The 22,435-nt window shown below is 43.8% G+C and overlaps 1 protein-coding gene across 1 annotated transcript in view; it reads left to right on the top strand.

Moving 5' to 3' along the window:
- LOC134603488 (potassium channel subfamily T member 2-like) overlaps positions 1-22,435 on the top strand; it is a 152,850-nt gene that overhangs the window by 84,249 nt on the left and 46,166 nt on the right. Inside the window, exons 6-12 of the mRNA XM_063449492.1 lie at positions 43-102; positions 10,560-10,634; positions 14,245-14,328; positions 15,321-15,415; positions 17,110-17,290; positions 20,902-21,066; positions 21,725-21,861. Of these exons, the coding sequence (XP_063305562.1) occupies positions 43-102; positions 10,560-10,634; positions 14,245-14,328; positions 15,321-15,415; positions 17,110-17,290; positions 20,902-21,066; positions 21,725-21,861 (797 nt within the window). The remainder of the gene's footprint in view (positions 1-42; positions 103-10,559; positions 10,635-14,244; positions 14,329-15,320; positions 15,416-17,109; positions 17,291-20,901; positions 21,067-21,724; positions 21,862-22,435) is intronic.

Below are 22,435 nucleotides of genomic sequence, written 5' to 3'. Positions count from 1 at the left end.
AGCTCTTCATCTTTATTTTTGTCTCCCTTCCTCTGGTTTTAGGTACTTGTTGCGTTAATTAGTTTTATGGAAACAATGCTGCTGACATACCTCGGATACAAGGTAACTTGCGCTGTCTCTCTAAGCCCTCTCCATGACTCCTTTTGTCATTCAGCCAGCAATATTATCTATGTAGGAAATGAGTTGCAAGTAATTGCTTTCATATTCATTTAAAAATCCAGTGAAATCTCTCCTGTGACTATTCATTTGTCCCGTTGATTGTCAATTTGTACCTATTTTATAAGTAAACAATTAGTCTTGCCTCCTGAGATGCATGCTCATCAAACATTTTTTTTTGTTCCTCATAACACAGTTTATTTATGTGGTCTTTGTTGGACGTTTACGAGTCTCCAGGTATATGATATGTATTAGTGTGGTGTATAGTGTAGTGTTTGTGTGGTCTGATAGTACGTAGCACTGAACTTTCTATGGAATACACGAGAATCAGGGGTGTCACTAGTCGGGGCTTCGATGACTGAAGTCCCAGATCTCTACAGTTACTGGTGGGGATTGGAGGATATTAGTGTTTTTTTTTTACATTTTTAAATTTTACATCTGCCAGCTGCTTCGAGAAGCTGCTATCTTTACAAAAACAAAGATCAGAGGTATAGTTATTCCTCAGGCTTTTTAGGGGAAGGCGATGGTACCCCCAGGTGACTGTGGAGAGGAGCGCTGGGGAACAGGACTTTGCTGCATGCTCCTCTGTTAGTTTGGAAGTGCGGTGTGCAGCTTGTGCTTATTTTGTTTTATTTTTTATCTTTCATTTAAATAGAGATGAGTGGACATAACATAGAAAAATTCAGGAAGGATATGTCGTGAAATATCCACACCTCTTTGTATGTGGTGGGGCATTACATTTTTCTTAAGGATCAAGCCCCAAGCTCTTCTAGAACCTCACAATGCCTCTCATGAGAATGAAAATGAGCTGGTGGTTTATGTCTGTTTGGGAGACAGACTGTAGGTTTGTTTGATGTAACGCAGGAGGAGTGATGTGATGTCATACCCATGTTCTTGCTGAGTGTGTTATAAAGCAGGTGTAATGATATGATGTCACACCCCTGTTTATGCTGTGCATGATATAAAGCAGGGTTAGTCATAGTTATATCCCTCCTGCTGTGTTTAATGTAACGCAGAAATGTGATATTTTTTTTCCCCAGCTCTCATTATATATGATGTAAAACAGATGCAGTCCCATGATGTCATATACCTGCTCACACTTTGTGCAATATAAAGCAGGTGTAGTGAGATGATGTCATGCCAATGCAATCGCTGTGTGTAATATAAAGCAGATGCAGTCATATGATGTCATGCCCATGCACCCACTTTGTATTATATATAGGTGTATTGATATGATGTCATACCCCTGCTCATATTCTGTGTGATGTAAAGCAATTGTAGTGATATGATGTCATATGCCTATATGGCCATTGTGACCCATGTGCAACGATTAGAGGGGTCAAGTAGGAGGTGAGAAGAGCTGTGCCTTAGCAAGCATAGATCTTTTTCACATGGGGCACAGTGGCCATATAGGCGTATGTCATCATATCACTACAATTGCTTTACATCACACAGAGCAGAAGCAGGGGAATTACTTCATATCAAGCAATTACTACTTACATAGTTGCATACATAGTCACATAGCTGAAAAGAGACTTGCGTCCATCAAGTTCAGCCTTACTCTTATATATTTTTGCTGTTGATCCGAAAGAAGGCAAAAAACTCAGTTTGAAGCGCTTCCAATTTTGCAACAAACTAGGAGAAAATTCCTTCTTGACCCCAAAATAGCAGTCACATATCTCCTTGGATCAAGCAGCTATTACTCCACTAATTAGAAAGGATATCCCTGTATGTACGTTTTTGGAAGTATTTATCCAATTGCAGTTTAAACATCTGTATGGACTCTGATAAAACCACGTCTTCAGGCAGAAAATTCCATATCCTTATTGCTCTTACTGTAACAAAAACACTTTTCTTTGCCTTAGATGAAATCTCCTTGACATGCGCACAGTCGTTATTCGGCTTGTGGCATTTTCTTTCCCATAACCCACCAATAAACACAGACACCAATTTTCTGTTGGAAAATAAAAGTCCACAGCTTTATTTAAATTTTTCAATAAACAAGATAACAAATTGGGGTCATTGCCAAATAAATTAATTTACCCCCACCCCCATCCGTACAGCATTAACCCAGACAATGACCCCATACCATAAACAATATATAACAATATAAATAACACATAATTATAACACACGGCCTACCAAAGAGGCCCCATAATTGTAACTTTATTAACTGTAGGGGTGTACCGAGACACCCCTACACCACCAGGTTCGGAGCCACCGATGAGCTCGAACCAACAGACCACTTCCAACTCTGGCCTAATTCAACTTAAGCTTAGCCTAGCCACTTGCTAATCCACTTCCATCCCAATTACCCTAGCCCTATCCCGCCGCTGTGACAAAACGGGACCTGCTAAAACCTAGGGAGGGTGGGAGGGACAATTAACCGGTAAGTGCGGATTCTGAATTAAAATGGCCGTTTGCTAAAATGGCCGCTTAATATACTCGCACTTTTCCACACCCTTTTGCATGCTCCACCCTAACCCCACCCCCGAATCTATAGCTCCACCTGCCTACTCCTTGGCTCTGTCAAGGCCCATTCCCCTGACTGCGCTGATCCATGGGCTTCATGACATGCGCACAGTCGTTATTCGGCTTGTGGCATTTTCTTTCCCATAACCCACCAATAAACACAGACACCAATTTTCTGTTGGAAAATAAAAGTCCACAGCTTTATTTAAATTTTTCAATAAACAAGATAACAAATTGGGGTCATTGCCAAATAAATTAATTTACCCCCACCCCCATCCGTACAGCATTAACCCAGACAATGACCCCATACCATAAACAATATATAACAATATAAATAACACATAATTATAACACACGGCCTACCAAAGAGGCCCCATAATTGTAACTTTATTAACTGTAGGGGTGTACCGAGACACCCCTACACCACCAGGTTCGGAGCCACCGATGAGCTCGAACCAACAGACCACTTCCAACTCTGGCCTAATTCAACTTAAGCTTAGCCTAGCCACTTGCTAATCCACTTCCATCCCAATTACCCTAGCCCTATCCCGCCACAGCCCGAGACTTGATCCCTTAATGTCTCGAGCGCCCCCCACCACACAGAAATAGGGCCCGGGAGATCCCTTCCTGAAACCCGAGGTTTAGCAAGTCACAACCTACCTCCGAAAGGTGCACCCCATCCTTACGATAATACCCAGGTAACATACCCTCTAACTCCCAATGCCTTACCGGGACCCCGCCTGACCTCCTAACGAAAACTGACATGGCCTTATTAACCTTCCCCCGGCATCTCGACACCGCCGCTGTGTCCCTGGCGTGTCTCCAATTAAATCTAGGCACCATCTCAGACCACACTATAACCACACCCGGCACCCGCTCCCGGATGCGATCCAAATCCCGTTTCATTCTCCTAATTAGCTCCCTCTGAGGGATAAGCCCCAAATCGTTACCCCCACCATGTATCAGTATTACGTCCGGGGAATTTCCTTCCAACAGTTTACCAAAAATCACTCCACTAATGCTCTGCCAACTGAAACCACGAAAACCAAACCATTGTAACTGTACAGTGTCCTGAAGAAAGCCCAGTTGTGCTCCATTCCTCCGAACTGCGGCCCTCTTCTGCGCCCAATAAACGTAGGAGTGACCCACCAACCATACAACCCGACCTGGAAAGAAACACAAGTTATAAACTAGCAGAGCATCGACACCACAACTCAAACCCAACCAGACACCCCTTTCAAACCAACTTATCTGTTCGTACATAAGTCCTAAAGCGCGCGGACTCCCACCGACCTATCTGTTTAATCCTTTCATCCCCGAGTCCGAGCCGTGCTGCTTCCGTTGCAGCCCCTATGCGAAAGGAATGAGTCCCAAATTGCATGGGACGCAAACCCAGTTGTTGCAGCCCCATGCGGAATACCCTGACAAATTGGAAGCACGACAGCGCAAGACCATCCTCGTGAACGAGGAAGCACCCCGAGCTTTGAGGGCGCACGCCCAAGTATTTGTGCCCGCACGCTACTGGGCAGACTACCGACCCCGGCAACGCAAACAAACGTATCGTCTTACCTCGCCCAAAGACGTCCGTCTTGGAGTGCTCCAGGCGTATCTCGACCTTGTCCTGTCCCAGCAACACATCCTCGAACCGGATCCCAGTCGCCCCGGACTTGTTAGAACTGACCAGTTCGCCGATGCGGAACGCCCCAAAAAACGCCCAAACAAAAGCTACGGTAAACAAGAGCACTTCAAACGCAGACGTGCAAACCACATGCAGCCTGTCAACCAGGCCCTGTAGAATGTTAAATGACACAGGCCGTCTCGAGTCTACAGACCTACGCCCTTTACGAAAGCCTTTCAACACCTGCTTCACCAAAAAAGTTTTTGTAATATCCTCCTTACCCGTAAATTTAAACCAAAATGCCAATGCTGACATGTAACGGTCTACCTTCGCGGGAGAAGCCCCTCCCGCGAATAACCGACACAATAACCACAAAAGCGTGTCCAACCTACCTGCCGGCGAATTCGCCCCTCCAGACTGCCCCATCATCTCCTCCCATTCATACCATACCTTGGTGTACGCAGTCCACGTTCCGGGCGCCAGGGAACTTCTTATAAAGCCCCCAAGCAAGACGTCCCGAGCCGCCACATCTCCGCCGGGCATGACTGACCTGTCTCCTGAGCTCCCGGCGCCGCTGCCCGAAAACGTTCCCACTGCGAACGAGATAAGGCGTCAGCGATAACATTCAACAATCCCGGGACGTGTTTCGCCCTAAACACAATATTCCAAGACATGCACAGCAGCACCAAACGCCTCAACAACCATACCACAGGCAGCGAAGATGCCGAGATATTATTAATTGCCTGCACCACCGCCATGTTATCAGAATGAAAGATCACCTTCCTGTTCGCAAGCTCTTCGCCCCATAAAGATACCGCCACAACCACAGGAAAGAGTTCCAGGAAGGCCAGGTTCCTGATCAAGGCGTTTTCCTTCCACGCCTCTGGCCACTCTTCCGCGCACCATCTCCCAGCCAAGTAGGCCCCGAAGCCTACGCTCCCGGAAGCGTCCGTATATAAGCCTATCGCTTCTGATGACGTCGCCTCCTCCCTAAAATATACCCGACCATTGAACTCCTGTAAAAAACACAACCAAACATCCAGATCCGCCTTCATTGCAGCGGAGACTCTGATATAATGCCCTGGCAATCGCGCCCCGCAGGTTGCTCGAGCCAACTGCCTGCAAAAAACCCTCCCCATGGGGATCACTTTACAAGCAAAGTTCAAGCTCCCCAGCAGGGACTGCAACTGCCTCAAGGTCACCTTCTTCGAACCCCTGACTACCCCCACCCGCTGGCGGAGCGCTGTCAATTTATCCACAGGTAACCTACATTCACCCTTCACCGAATCTATTTCCAGCCCTAGGAAGCTCAAGCATACCGTCGGGCCTACCGTCTTCTCAGCCGCCAACGGGATCCCAAAGACCTGCGCCACCCATTGCAACACCCTTAGTATTTGCCCACAACGATCGGACCCTGCCGGACCTACGCACAAAAAGTCGTCCAGATAGTGCACTACTGCACCCCCAGCCGACTCCAGACGTACCACCCATTCAAAGAAAGAGCTGAACTTTTCAAAGTACGAGCAAGAAATAGAGCAGCCCATGGGCAAACACAGATCCACGAAAAAACCCTCATCAAAGAAACAACCCAATAAGTGGTGACAGGCCGGGTGAATAGGAAGCAACCTGAAAGCCGCCTCCACGTCCACCTTCGCCATCAACGCTCCCGGCCCCGCTCTCCGTACCAACTCAACCGCTTGATCGAATGACGCGTACGACACAGAGCACAGGGCCGCGTCAATGTCGTCGTTAACAGACGCCCCTTTTGGGTAAGACAAATGGTGTATCAACCGAAATTTGCCTGGTTCCTTCTTGGGGACCACCCCCAACGGAGACACCCTCAAGTTCGGCAAAGGTGGGACCGCATAGGGTCCCGCCATCCTGCCAAGCCGTACCTCCGCCATCAATTTGTCCCGCACCACCCCTGGGTGATCCCGAACGGATCGTAAATTCAAACATAAAGTCCCTGACCCTGTCCCTTGAAACGGTATCCTAAACCCCTCCGTGAATCCTTTCCACAGAAATTCCGCGTCAGCCCGATTAGCGTAGCGCTTTAGCCATGGCAGCATCTCGCCTACCTTCACCGGAGTTGCCCCCAGTGGCAGCGGCAGGAGCCGCGGCGCCACTGGGACCTCCCCCGCTAGTCGATTTACCTCTCTTGAAGCACCTATTGGCTCCATGTGTACCGCCGCAACCGGAACACTCGTGTTTGAATCTACACGACGAGCCCCATTTACATTGGCCCTCGTTGAAAAGCCAGCAGAAACCTTTCTTTTGTCCGGCCGGCGCCGCTCCTCCAGGTGCTGCACCGGCCGCCCCGTGAAAGGGCGCAGCCTTCTGCGCCATCATGAGCCGCATCCACAGGGGCAAATCCATCTGATCCCATCTCATGTTTGGGTTCGCTGCCAAACGTTGGCGGAACTGCTCGTCGTATTTCCACCAAGCAATCCCACCATACGTCCGGTAAGCGTCCCCTATCCCGTCCAAATAGCAAAAAAGTTGCGAACAGCGATCGGGAAACTTTTCCCCGATGACGCTGGCCAGTATGCAAAAAGCCCGCAACCAATTCGCAAACGTCTTGGGTATCTTCCGATACCTACGTTTTTTCTCTTCCTCCTCCTTCTTCGCATCCTTTTTATCCTCATCCTTTAGATCAAGGAACTCCTCTAGCGGAAGGAGAGAAAAAACCTCTACAAACTCACCCTTCCAAATCCTGTCCTTCACCTCAGACTTCAGGTGACATCCCAAGGGGCCCGCGAAAGAGACATGTACATTCTGCCGCGCCGCGTCAGAAACCTCCCCTCCTCCTACTGAACTCAAGCCTGTCCTCTCACCCGGTTCGGGCGTGCTCCGTCCGGAGACACCACTCACCGCCCCTTTCGCCTGACCCGACGTCCCGGAACCTACTTCCGGAACCCATACCCTTGAAAATTGCGGTGAAGCCCCCTCCCCACCGCCCCATGAATCTAACAATGATTTTAGGCAAGTTAACATGGAATCAGACTGTGATGTAACAGGCAACTCACCGCCCGAGCCTCCGGCCGCGGAAGGCCGCGGGGTCGTTTTCCTTCCCTCCGCCGCGTGCGGCTCCGGGGTGTCCAATTGACGCCGACTCCCTTCCGCCAGATCCCGCCGTGAGACCGTAGGTGTACCGCTCCGTGACCTGTAGGGAGAAGAACACCTGGGTAGTCTGTTCGAGTGCCCAACTACCCGCCCTTCCTCCGTACGTTCCCTGTCGTCAACCCTGCGCCTCTCCCGCCTAGTAGCCAGGCCCTCTGGGCCGTAAGAACTATCCGGCCGTCCTTGGGTGCTCCCGTTGGATGACCCAGACTCGCTGCGCCGTTCCCTTCTCCCCCTGGCTCTGCAGACTGATCCCCGCCTACTGCACCCGTCAGTAGACGGGCTCCTCTCCCGGACACACCCTGTCCGTTTTTGCCTGGCGCCTGCCCCGCGCCGCCTCTTGTAGTCCGCAGGCCTAGGGTTGTCTCTGCAATCGTGTCGACCCCGGGAGCAACATTTATGGCCCTCCCGTACACTCCTAACCCCGCTGTCAGAGTGTGCGTCATACCCCTGGGACGATCCCTCACTGTCCGCACCCCTGTCCACTGGAGAAGCGCTGCGCTGGCCCTGACAAACGGAAGCCCCTTCCGCTGTCGCCCTGACTTGTTCCTGCTGCCCTAGCTGGGTGACCTGTCCTGCCGTCCCCCCGCTGCCTTGCCTGGGCCTTGCCTCGCCCGTCTGATCAAGTCCCCCTCCGCTGGAATCCCTCATTGCCCTCTGCGATGGCGTCCGCCCGTCCTTCCCAATCCCCAGTGCCTTTCCTTGCCGCCCGGTACTTAAACCGGCGGCAGACTCACCGGGACGTCTCTGGGCTCCATCCGCACTTCCGACATCCTCTGCGGTCCCGGTCTCCTCGGAGGCCGTCGCTAACTTTGCCGCCTTGCCGCCCGCCGACCTGCGAGCAGCGCTCCTCGTGGTAGGCCGCGACCCCATGCCAGGCCTAATCACCGCCCTTGCCTTACCGGCGCCACGTCGCACAGATGGGGCCGGCGGCGTTTGCGTTGGCTCCGACCGGCCTGCTTCCCCAACCGATGATCCGCTTGCCTCCCTGGAAGGACTCCGTCTCCGACGCGCTGCGGGCATCACGCCCGGGCTCAGCCGCTGGGGCGGTCTCGCCCTCCGCACCGAACGCCTCTCCACAGCCGCTGGGGGGTTGCCGCTGGTCCCAGGAATCGCCAGTTGCTGCTGCAGCCATGCCATCCCCCTGTCTCTTACTGCTGCTCTCACACCGTCCAGGATTTCTTCAAGCGAAGCCATCTGAAAAACAGAAGAAAAGAAACCACACAACCTGCCAACACAATTAACCGGTAAGTGCGGATTCTGAATTAAAATGGCCGTTTGCTAAAATGGCCGCTTAATATACTCGCACTTTTCCACACCCTTTTGCATGCTCCACCCTAACCCCACCCCCGAATCTATAGCTCCACCTGCCTACTCCTTGGCTCTGTCAAGGCCCATTCCCCTGACTGCGCTGATCCATGGGCTTCATTCTTCCAGCTTAAATGTGTGATCCCGTGTCCTATTTCCAGATAATTGTTTGTACTGGCCCCGAATATATTTGTATAATGTTTTCATATCTCCTCTGTGGCGCTGTGTTTCCAAACGAAAAAGATTTAAATTTTTTAACCTTTCTTCGTAACTAAAATGCTCCATTCCTTTTATCAATTTTGTAGCTTGTCTCTGCATTTTTCTAGTGCCATGATAGCCTTCTTTAGAACAGGTGCCCAAAATTGCACAGCATTTTACAAGCTTAACCCACTTACCTGGGCGATAAAGGCCCTGTGGGTCTCTCTATGTATTTCCAGTGTAATGATGCCCCCTGTGTGCAAATGCACATAATGTTATTTTCTTCTGGTTTTACTTGTCGATGGTATCTTTGCCTTAACCTTTGCTACAGGCAACTGACAGCAAATATGAAAATTCCCCCTTAACACATTGCTCATTAATTTAGGTATCGGGGTGATTTTGAGAAGAGCCCTGGATTGGAATGCTCAGGATTTTTTTAGCCCTAAGAGCAAACAAATCCTTGAAGTTGCCAATCATACGCTTAAAAGCCTACTGCTAACTAATGCTGGGGGAAGAAAGTCGCTTTTCTAAAATTTAACAGGTTCTCCATGGTAGATGAGGATGAATACTTATTATAATTGGAATTAATGTAGGCTGTGAAGTAAGCTCCAGCTGCTATTAAAGGGATAGTTCATGGCTGAGTTATCTCCCCTTTCTTTTATGTATAATAGAGAGAAAGCATAAAAAAAAAAGATAAAAATGAAGCGAAAAAATATTTTATATAAGTTTGCAGTTCGCAACAAATTAATGGTTTGCGATATCTACCTAGTGACATCCTCGAAATAGCTGTAATATCACTCAATTATTTTCCTACAGTGTGACAATTTACTAGAGATTCACCTATTTGGGTCATTTGCTGAACTGTGAATTAATGAAAATTGGCCAACATATTTCACTTTTAAAGGGATACTGTAGTGCCCTTTGTCAAGGCCCACCCCCGTGGTGCAGAAGGGGTTAATAACCTCTTCTGTCACTTACCTGGGTCCAGCGATGTTGTCCCTCGGCACTGGCTCAGCTCTGCCCACGCTCCACTCCCGCCGGCGGATGTTGGCGGGAGAGACCTAATGCGCATGCGTCTCCTTCCCATAGGAAAGCATTATTCAGTGCTTTCCTATGAGGAGGCCCTCATGCATAGTGTGAGGACGTCCAGCGTCCAGCTGTATGGTAGATGCAATAATTACATGCTCAGGGTTAAGGGGGATGGGAGTTGGCAAAAAGACCACTTCAATGGGCTGAAGTGGTCTGAGTGCCTACAGTGTCCCTTTAAGTCCAAATAGTCAAGCTGGAAAAATGCATACATTTTTCTAGAGCGACTTTTGTGTCCTAAAATTTACAATTGACTTTGAATTTCTGATAATTCACACTTTTTGTGAATAAATCAAAAAGACAGGCTCATACCATTCTGAAATACCCAATGCATTTTACACCTTAGATACATGTTCACTCCATTAATTATCCAATCAGAGACAAGTTTGCATCATATTGTAGCACCAAACACATTTCACTTTGGAGGAAAGCTGTGGCACTCAACTTTACACCCTGGAGACCAAATCACACCATAAAGAAGAGCCAACGCATTTCACATATAGTGATTAATCATATGCCCAGTATAGTATGTCACTGAGTGTAAATGACACAGCTGAGTAGAACTCGCTGAAAATTATTTATTTTACCTTGTTTCTTCCAGGGAAATATATGGGAGCAGCTGCTCAGGATTCCGTTCATACTGGAGATGTTGAACACTCTTCCATTCTTTATCACTGTGAGTAGGGATTTTTACCTTCAGAGCCTTTTCTTTACTTCTGCTGTCTTTCTTATCTTATCCAAGACATAACGTCATATGTTATTCACTAAATTGGGAATTTCCAGGAACTGAAAGAAGAAAAAAAAAAACACTTTGCTATTTTTCCAGATCAGCTATTTTGGCCTGGAGAATAAATCTCTGCCGTCACAATACATGCCAGCTTTCCCAGACTCAGATTTGGGTTCTGCTCCGTCTCACATTAGCCTCTCTGGCACACACAGGGTTAATACCATCGATTTAACATATTAGATGCACTTAGGGGGAAATGCTAGTTCTGACACACTTAGACTTAAATAGTTAGTATCCGAAAAATGTGTTTATACCCATTGAATAAAGACAGTATCCACCCGAACTCCCAGCAATATAAGAGTTAAACAAGACTATTTATGACTGAGCATAATAAACTACTATATAAACCACTGTCATATTTAACCGGATGAATGCCTTAGTGCATTTATTTGCCTATTTTTCTACTTCTTTGCTCACAGTGTAATACCGTGTTAAAGAGGAGCTATGGCTGCAGATATTGTGTGCCTTGTACGACGTACATCATCTGCAGCAATAGGTCCCTTTTCTATCAATAGTACATCCCAGAAATGTAACAGAATCCAGGTAATAAATGGGTAAATCATTTTTTTTTATCTTACCCTGCTATAACACAGTTTACTAATCTTTCGTGTATCTGTTACTAGTAGCATTCAGTTATAAGAAAGCTTAGAAATACCATACCAGGTGATCTATTTTATATTACAGATGCAAGGCTAGTCCAGCAGGTAGGATAGTCTCATTATAATACAGGCTGGGGTTCTGCTTATATCTTCGTTATTCTGTGTACGGCTCATTCATTCAGCACCATGGACAGGGAGCTTCTGAGCTACAGCAAACAGTGCTGCTAATTCCCTATAAGCAAGGCCCAATGAGGAGTGGGGGCAATGGAATCCTGAGATGGGGGTGAAATTCATAGGATTATTTACTAAAGTGGGAATTCAAAACAAAATCTAAGTAAATTTTGACCTTAAACTTTAAAATGCACATTAAATTCTCCCTATTTGTGAATAACCCTGTTAGTGTTGTGATCTGAGAAATGGGTCAAAGTTGTAAACGTAGACGTATCACCACTGGTATGTGCCTGCTGATTGCATTGGTTTCCATGGCTACTGTCCCACTTCCAGGACTTTGTATCCCTTTTTAGAATAAAACACTTTGATCAATCTCCCCCTTTGTATATATTGTCTATGGTCATAGGTTACCTGGCATTTGCAGAATTCTTTCAACTGTGTATCCTATAGGCCAGCTCTCAACCATCACTGTTTTAGAATTATTGTAGCAAGGGGTTTCCAGCAACAAAGTCGCACTGAATGCGTAAAGCCATACATTACATGGTATGTAAAGACTAAATAGATATACACTAACATCAGATTTTTTCATTCAAATTTGCAAGCTGAACATTTTCTATTATAAATTAGAGGTCATATCGGTGACGCAGATCTAGACAAACATTAGAAGCACAGAAAGGGTGATCGGTCATTATGATGAAAAACTCTTCAATTTAAAGAAAATTCGGAACTTAACTCCTGCAAATGTATAATTCGATTTTACTATTCATTCTGTTACTGCATTCGTAACCACCCAGGGGAGACTTAATCCAGGATTATTTCCATATGGGAGCTCTCTTGGAAATTGATACACTTTGTGAATAAGGTCCAGATTTTGTGCCTGAAAATGTCCCTTAGATTGCTCCAAATACGTGTTGTCACGTTTTGGCAAGGTTACATTTGGATTTTATTGAATAATTCTGAAATTGATAATAATGTATTTGTGGAATTACCTGCTTTGCTATTAGTTGTCTGTTTTCCTGCTACTTTTACAGAGTTACTCACTAAGGTGAGAATTCAAAGTGAATTTTAAATTTAAGACCAAAATAGCTTTGCATTCAGTTCGATTAGTCTGACCTTAAATTTTAAATTCACTTGGAATTCTCACTTTAGTAAATAACCCTTTTAATTTTCTTGATCCTGTTTCACATTCCTCATTCTGTAAGATGTCTGATTTAGTGTTAATCTACTAAACACAGAATTGAATACACATGATACAAGATTTGCACATTGTAGGCCAAAATAGCTGATTTGCAAATAGTCTGTTTTGTTTGGCTCTGTTGCTTTAGCCTAAACTTTTATTTTCTTGTAAACTTTGTACATTTCCCAGTTTAGCGAATACATTCCTTTTCTTTCTCTATCAATCTTATTTTCTTTTTTTATTTTGCCTTCTTAACCCCTTAAGGACCAAACTTCTGGAGTAAAAGGGAATCATGACATGTCACACATGTCATGTCTCCTTAAGGGGTTAAACACGTACTGGTTCCTGTTTTTCTTCTGATTATAATATTCTCACTTTCTTCTACTTATTATACACTGGTTTATTTTCTTACAATATTTTTTTTCTCTCCTCCTTTATTTCCTTTATTATTTCTTTATCGTTTCTTCTCTCCCATCTCTCTACTCCTTCTGTTTTGTTTTTTTCCCCTCCTACGCTCCCCCTTCGCCACGCTCCTCCTATCAATCTACCTAAATAGCACCTGTCAAACTTTGTGATTTTCTAATTCTCTTCCTGTTCGTTGTGGGTGTTACAAATACCTCCTATGTTTGAGACAGCTGACACTCATTTCCCACAGTCAACCTCACAAAGACATGCCTTGGCCTCTGAGATTAGTTTATTATTATTTTTACTTTCCCATAATGTAATCTTCATTAACCAACCTTTTTATGTTAAACAATTTACCCTGCGCTGGTCCTAAATAGCATAATATGGCTTGGGATATCTGCTACGCTATTATTTTGCGCAGAAAAGATTATGTATGGCCCAAGTCTTTCTATCTATAGAAAAAGGGCTTTGAAATTCTTCTAAGCGAGGGTTTCCCATAACGGTTGAGGAAGTAAGACCTGGGAATGTTTCTGTGCCGATATTTTCTCTAGAGGAATAGATAATATGACTTCGGCTTGTATCCTGAGCCATTGTTCCGCTCAGAGAGTGCCACAGCCTCAGACTCTTCTAAGCTGCTCGTTTCCTATGGAGGAAGAGACGGTACTACCAATATGGCTTTTGATCGCTTGCATGCTTGTTACCCATGGTGGTAAAGACAAAGCTTACATTTTCCATGGAGGTGGTTATATATTTGCTCTGGGGTGATTTCAAACTTGCTTTCCATTAACTCTGTAAACATTGGGTTGCTTAGCATTTCAGGCTTGGTGGCAGAAGTACCTTACCTAATGGGTCTTTCGAACACGAAAGCTCCCCCAATACCAACCATCTTCTGCTCATAGTGGATACTTTTCTTTTCAAGGTATTTAACAGGTGGTGTAGTAGTTGGGCAAATGAACTAGCTAGAATGTAACGACTGTTGGCCATTTTTTAAACGTGACTTGCAGACTGGTTGTTTTTGTTGGATGGATCTTGTAAGATCTCTTTTGACAGGATATCTATAAAAGATTGAGAAACCCTCCACGTAATACCCCTGAATGTCTCTCCTTCAATACATCTATTCCTCTCATTTCTCTTTCTGTTTTTCCAGGTTTTTTGGCCTCCTTTACGGAATGTTTTCATTCCCGTCTTCCTCAACTGCTGGCTGGCTAAGCATGCCCTCGAAAACATGATTGTGAGTACGTCCATCTTCCTACACACCTTCTAGTTTAGTGTGAATTCTATTTGGAGCTATTTATAATTACACTGAGCTCCATGTGAACTAAGTATAAAGTCACAAACAAGTTATTTATACAGTCCTGGCACAATCTTTAGGAAGACTCTGGTTGGTGAACCAGTTTGTGTAGCAATTACTGTCACAGAACCCTTTCTCTTTTTTTCGTTTCTTTTTTTTTAGCATAATGTAAGATTTATATTGCCTTTTTAGTACATTATTATTTACTCCATACATAGAATCCTAAAATAGTGGTATCAACGTACCTGTCACGGTATGCCCAATTTTATTTTATATAACAAAGGGGAAATGTCATCTATACATTATACTAGCAAAGTTGCAGGCAAATGTATAGATTTTTCGATAAATCTAAAATAGGAACAGTCGTTCCGCTCACCCGTCAATCAATTCCTCAACGTAGAAGTGTACGCTGACGAGTGACAGGAGAGGAATGAGATTGTGTGTGTTTTTTTTTTTTTTATATTTATTTTAAATAAAGCTGGTATGATGGTGGGGCAGTGAGCATGGAAGATGGAGTAATAATTTAATTGACATTTCCTAAAGCAATTAAAAGTAAAATCCATCATTATTATGCATTTATATATTTAGTGCATAAGGGGAAGTTATCATTTAAAGTGAACATTATGTCATGACTGGTTCACTATGAAGCAAAATTGGACCAGGATCCTATATCACATTAGTATTCATTTAGTGGTCTTTGAAGAACAACTGTAGGACAAAATGCTAAAAGTGGAATATTCGGCAGGTACGTTCCATTGGTTCCCATGGTGATCACTCCATCATTAGAACTTTGCCCCACTTTTCTGTCAGTTACAATTTTGAGAAAAAATCCATCAGTATCTTGCATTCATTTTCTGTAGACATCTATCCGTTCTTTCTACCTCTTTACAATTTTTTTCTCATATATTTTCCTCCCCGACTCTTGTCTCCAGAATGACCTACATCGCGCCATCCAGAGAACCCACTCGGCTATGTTTAACCAAGTCTTCATCCTAATTTGCACCTTAGTCTGCCTCATGTTCACCTGGTAAGAGAACAATGAGATATATCAGTGAGGGCAGTAGGTTAATTATGTACAATGGCACAGTCTGGCCTTTTCCTATTAGTAATCTCAGCTGCCCCATCATAATGCCAATATATTTGTCATAAGAATCTAATTATTCTCTTGGGATAAGGCCGGTAAGCTTGAACTCAGCCTTTTGTACTGCTTGTTCCCACTGACTTTGACAGAACAAAATGTAAGATTTCTAATCTATTGTATGAGGCTCCGGCTGGTATTAGATCTTCCAAATGGTTTTGGAAAAAAAAACAGAAAAAAACCCACACATGCATTGACTTTATATAAATGATTTTCTTCTGTTGAACCTTGATGTTCTATTTTGCAAAGCATTCTGGGAGAAGCGGTCTTTCTGTTACTAATGAAAACCCAGATATAATGTACACACACGATTATATACCGTGCTTCTTGATGCAAAAGTGATTTAAGACCAATTACACATGAAGAAACAGGAGATGTAATGAAAGGGAATAATATTGAAAAAAATGAGCTAGTCAAACAATTTCTAAGCATTTACACCCTCGTCGCTACCGGATGACATTTGTCAACATTGCGTTATGTCAATATGTATATCTACAAAATAGATTTTTATTTTTTTTTGTCGTACTAAGTCCTTCCTATCCAGAAAACACATAATAAAGATTCCTATGTTGTGAAATTGCTCATAACCAATTTCACGTTTACAAGAATCAATTGTCTGAAAAAAACGTTTTTTAACTCTACACTTCTTTGGTCCTTAAGGAGTGAAAAGGAGAAATCAATGGGAAGGGTAAACGGTCATAAATTTAACACGCAGTTTTCAAAATACACATCGTCCCACACAGTATATTATATTAAAATCTATTTTACGTCCAGTAACAATCATTTCATAAAAATCCTGTAAATGGGCATGAAAATAGTTTATTTTCGAGAATATACTGACCTGCACTTAAAAATGAAAAAAATTTGCTAAAGTTCTATTGGACCATAAATCTGAATTAAGAGATCTCGACAGAATATGCTCTGGTTTCTGAATTGGTTTAAATTTCCTTAAATTAAAATACGACCAAACAGCCCCCTCCTCCCCATTCATGTACTAATCCTTCCCGTCTGTCCTACTGCAACTCTTTACTTAATGGTTAACCGGATTCCAGAACCAATCCTATTTAATCTATTCTCAACCACATAAATACTTCTGATTTACCATAGAACAACACCAACTCCTATCCCTGTTCTGTTTGATCAACATTAGTTTGGGATTGTATTCACTTGTTGGACCGCCCTGTACTACATGGTCCCCTTAAAGTGCTACACACACCTGTTGAATATGAATTAATTCTGCCTACATTTGTTGACAGATAACATCTGATGGGTCCATTAATCATCTTGAAGCTTGATGCATGTTCAATCACAGTTATTTATGCTAGAACATAATAACCGTTATGTAATCCCTGGAAATTAATGATTGATGATAATGTCACATCTTCGTATATAATTATTACTCTGAAATTACTCTGTGTAAATGAAGACTGATGACCTATGTCTTCTATAATAGAAGATGACCTTTGAATGTGTTTTTCCTATCTATCCTGCCCATCCACTTGTCTATTTGAAGTTTTGTTTTTTGGTACTTATCCCGATTAATCTTTTTCTCCGTTCCCCCTGCCCCCCCCCCCCCCCTGTAGTATCTGTGGGATTCAGCACTTGGAAAGAGCTGGGAACAATCTCACCCTCTTTGACTCGCTTTACTTTTGCATTGTTACTTTTTCAACCGTGGGATTCGGGGATGTAACACCCAAAATATGGCCGTCTCAGCTGCTGGTGGTCATCATGATCTGTGTGGCACTGATCGTGCTTCCTATCCAGGTGATGTTCTTTCACTCAATCCAGCTTCCATTATTGTCATTTTATCATTCTTTTTCCCTGCTTTTTTTATCCCTGTTTTTTTTTTTTTTTTATCTTAATCTTCCTCTCTCTTGTTGTTTCTCCCTGTTCTCCCTGCAACCCTGAGCGATGCACTGAGCTTCGATTGAGTAGCTGTTGATAACGCTTGTTATGAGAGGATATATAGGAGATGACAAGGGAGAAAATATTGCATTCACAAGTAACCCCCTCACTGCCAGAGAGATGCTGTAAAGTTACAGACAGTCCAGTGCTCACCCATGTCAGCCTGTCTTTTAACCATTTAGCATGTCACTTCCTTAGTAGGACTGACCTATTAACCCATTAAACATGTCATTATCAGTGCTCCCCCGTGTTACTGACCCTTTAAACCAAGCAAGACAGACCTATTAACCCATTAAAGGGACACTGTATGCACCAAGACCACTTCATCTGAATGAGCTGGTGTGGATGCTATGTCCCCCGGTTTTAACCCTGTAGCTGAAAACATTGCCGTTCTGCTGGAAGGGCAATATTTTATTTGCAGGGTTAACCTGCCTCTAGTGGCTGCCATACTGACAGCCACTAGAGGTGCTTCTGTGTAAAGGAAGAGCAAAACTCCGCTATATCTATCAGGTGGCCTGAGAGAGACCATCTGATTTTCGCCGAGCTTTGCCGCGTATGCGCACTGGCCTCCCAATGCTTTGGATTGGCTGAGATTATTCATCTCAATGCTCTAATCCAAGGAGGTGAATCCAGCCACAGACAGAGCAGTGCAGGGTGCAATGTAAATGAACTCTTAAGGAGTTAACATTTAAAAGGAACACTATAGTCATGAGAACAACTACAGCTTATTGCATTTGTTCTGGTGAGTAGAATCATTACCTTCAGGCTTTTTGCAGTAAACACTGTCTTTTAAGAGAAAATGCAGTGTTTACATTACAGCAAGCATGTCAAACTCGTTGGCCCACAAGGACCATATTTGCGGCCTGTTGAGCCGCGAGTACATGCTTGGTGTTATAGCAGAGTAGTCATCTGCTTTCCCCACATTGCAGGTGCCTACTCTGCTAAAATTTACCCGGCCGGGGAGGGAGCTCAATGTTCCTGCTCCTCACTGCTCCCTCGCGCGTGCCATCTGTAGTGAAGCCGGGCACCAGAATATGATGTCATATTCCGGCACCCAGCATCACTAAACCGCGCGAGGCAGCAGGAAGGAGATCTCCAGACAGAAGATCCCCACACCAGCTTCCAAAGGTAGGGAACAATAAATAAAATTATGCGAGTGCAAGAATGCTTAAATGTGTGTGTGTCTGTCAGTGTGTGTGTGTGTCTGTCTGTCTGTCATTGAGTGTGTGTGTCTGTCAGTGAGTGTGTGTGTCTGTCAGTGAGTATGTGTGTGTGTCTGTCTGTGAGTGTGTGTGTGTTGGTCAGTGTTGCATTGGCTGCGACTGGACAGTGGAGTACCTGGAGGTGCATGGAGGCAACGCCACATGACATCGACGTGCTCCACCTTCACAGGGTTTCAAGAAGTAGCCGGAGGATCAGATTTGGCACAGGGTGGTATAGGGGGGTTTTGTTTATACTGTGCTTTTTAAAATAAACCTGCGTTTCTATGAAAACTTAAGGTATTTTTTTTTGCGCCCTACATAAACCTTGTTGACTTTGAGTTTGAAATGCTTGCATAACAGCCTAGTGATAAGTTCACTGGCCACTCCTCAGATGGCTGCTAGAGCTGCTTAGTATCTCAGTCTTGCCTAGTGTGCATCACAACATATCAGTATATCCTCCCTCTGCATGCAGACACTGAACTTTCCTCATAGAGATTCATTGATTCAACTCATCTCTATGAGGAGATACTGATTGACCAGGTCTGTGTTTGACTTGTGCTGGCTCTGCCCCTGATCTGCCTCCTTCACAGTCTCAGCCAATCCTATGGAGAAACATTGTGATTGGCTCAGAACAACACTTGTGATGATGTCAGCAGACAGCTTGCTATTCTGAGGCAGACAGGGGCAGAGCCAGCAGCTTCAGGCTTGAATACAAGTAAGCTTTTACTATATTTAGGGAGGCAAGAGAGGGTAAGGGGGGCTAGATAATGGTTTTAACACAGTAGAGTCAAAAATATACGTTTGTGTTTCTGACCCTATAGTGCTCCTTTAAACCTTGCATGCAGGGGGAGTCTGATCATGTAAACGGTGACTGTGGAACTATAGCGTTAGGAATACACCTTTGCATTTCGAAGTCTATAGTGTTCCTTTAAATCTGTCACTATCATTAGGTCAGTGGGCTACCAGAGGGCCTGACCCTTTAACTCATTAAACATGTCACTGTCATTGGGTCACTGTGCTTCCTAGTGAGCCTAACCATTTCACCCACAATTGTAACTCTCTCACATGGTCATTTCCCAGACACACTGACATTCACAACCCGTCAATAAGTGGATAGAAATGGAGCTGTCACTTCTGATGATTTTAATGTTATGATAACTGATCAGCTATATTTAACAAATATGTATTTGTAAAATGTGTGAAAAATAAAACTACGTGCAGAAATCCACATTTCGTTATCGTGCAACTGGGCGCCTCCATCTTAGCTACCTGTCAGTCATTGTTACAAGCTCTGTACTTTACACCTGGCAGTCAATATAGAGAAAGCAGACAGCGATGAGAAATTAAACAATGATTTTTATTCTCCTTTTTAATTGCAGTGTGTGTGCTGCCTGTGCCTGGACTGAACTAGATAATAACACAAAACATGTTTAACACAGTTTATAGATAATTTTCAATGGTTTATCCATAAATGTTGTGTTCAGAGAGTTAATTGTTCTCCTTTAAAAGGTCCCTGTCATGACAAATACAACTTAATATTAAATGATAGATATTTTAATATCATTTACATATTATACTAGAAGAATTGCTAGCAAATGTCTAGATTTCACTAAAATCAGAGAATAAAAGCAGCCCTTTCCCCCTCCTGTCAGTCAGTTGTGCCTGAGCCAAACCTGTGCCATTCGGCACAGAGATAAGACGTCTGTGCAGTGCATGTCTATGTTATCAGGGAAACCCTCTTGTGGGCATCTCTCCTGCTTGCCTTCAGCCTAAGGGAAAGGAATACCTGCAAGGGGAAGGAGGGAGGAGGGGTAGGCTCTGTGTGAGAGCGGCAGTCGCAGTGTGAAGAGAAAGATCCAGAATGATTTATTGCAGCAGCTTTGCACAGGCAAACCGAGAATGGGGAGGGAGATACACTGAGAAGACAGATACATTTTATTTACCTACCATAAAGGCAACGTAAAGTGTTGGGGACATTTAACACCAACTGAAAAGATGAAGGATGCTGTCAGCAGGAGACAGGGGTGATTGAAATAAATAAAAATATGAGTTCTTAATAGTATTAAGGGGAAATCACTGAATTCCACCTGTGGAAAATATTACAGTAAATAGTAACAATGACAGAGGCAGCCATCATCTAGGATTGATAGAAATATTGAGTTTAAAAGAAGGATTCCATATGGGAGAGAATCCCCAAAAATGAAGGTATTGGAACATTCGGGGAAGAGTGCTATCCTGGTGACTATGTCATTCATTATTATATTTCAGTTTGAGCAGTTAGCTTTCCTGTGGATGGAGAGACAGAAGTCTGGAGGGAATTACAGTCGTTATCGTGCTCAGACTGAGAAACACGTGGTTCTGTGTGTCAGTTCCTTGAAGATTGACCTCCTAATGGATTTCCTAAATGAGTTTTACGCTCATCCAAGGCTACAAGTGAGAAACTTTGTGTCTTCATCAGAGTGATATGATACATAAATGTTTAGTGTTTTTATGGTCAATAAGTTATGAGAAGGAGATCAGATTTGGGGGGAAAAGTCTTGTTGAACCTGATAAATTTCACAAATCTGTTGTTTCTATTATATTGGTTTAAACTATTACTGACCGCCTTGTTACCCACATCCAGGCACAATTTCACAGAGTCATTCTCCTTTCTTCCAGTCTCAATGGGTGATCTCTTGTCTGCTGTATATTCCTGTTAATGAACAGTTTAGCACATAGCGGTTTGTATCGACCCTGTATATATTTGTATAGTGCTATCATATCCCCTTGGAGGCAACTTTTTTCTAAAGAAAAAATTGCAGATTTTCTAGTCTTTCATAAATGTTTTCCATCCCCCTTGCTAATTTTGTAGCTCACTTCTGCACATTTTCTAGCTTTGCAATATCCTTCTTTAAAATTGGAATATAAAAAAGTTATATTCAAGTTGAATCTTACCACTGATTTATAAAGAAAGCAAAAATACATTTTTATCACGTGAATTTATTTTTATTCAACTGGTTACATTGGTCTTAGGACAGAATTGTTATCCATGTCTCTCCCTGGTAATTCTTCTGGCTGTCCATTCTTTATGGTTTGTTTGTTTTTTCTGTAGGACCATTATGTAGTCCTTCTGTGCCCCACTGAAATGGATCTACCTGTGAGAAGAGTCTTACAAATCCCTCTGTGGTCTCAACGTGTCATCTACCTACAGGGTTCAGCATTAAAAGACCAAGACCTCATGAGAGCCAAGTAAGTACCTGTTGGAATAAAGGTTTTAGGTTATGATATGCAAGGGCCTGACCTCCTTGAACTTTGATATGCACAATCAGAACTCATCCACTTTAGCAATTTATGTCTCTACACGCGTCAGGCTGGCTGCTGGTGTGTTTCCATTTTCAAAAACACCTTCTGCTAAGCTTTAAAAAACTACCCGCTAATCTTACAAAACCTAGAGTTAAATTGAGCGAGATGTATAAGCAGAACGCAGGTCTTTAGCACCTCAGAGCTTTGTAGTTCCAGATGTCTTGCAGAATGACTTTTCATAATCTGCAATTCATAATCACGTTAAATTGTGAAGCATTTTCGGCTCTACGATGGGTTATATCCAGGGATACACTGCGCAGACTGAAGGAAACATGCAGACATGGAACCTATCGGACCCTGTATTTGCCCCCTGGAACTGTAGGCTTTTAGCAGAAAGAGAATTAAAGCCCGAACGTCCCACATCATTCAGGAATGATCCACTATGGGTCGAATGAGTGAGTTTTCTTAAATATGTTATTCAGGTTATAACATGCCGAGGAATGCATGTAATTTGTTCCTA

The sequence above is a fragment of the Pelobates fuscus genome, chromosome 3 (genome assembly GCF_036172605.1).
Source record: "Pelobates fuscus isolate aPelFus1 chromosome 3, aPelFus1.pri, whole genome shotgun sequence".
Classification (NCBI taxonomy): Eukaryota; Metazoa; Chordata; class Amphibia; order Anura; family Pelobatidae; genus Pelobates; species Pelobates fuscus.
Note: the sequence above shows the minus strand (reverse complement) of the source record. Positions and strands in the feature narration are given on the sequence as shown.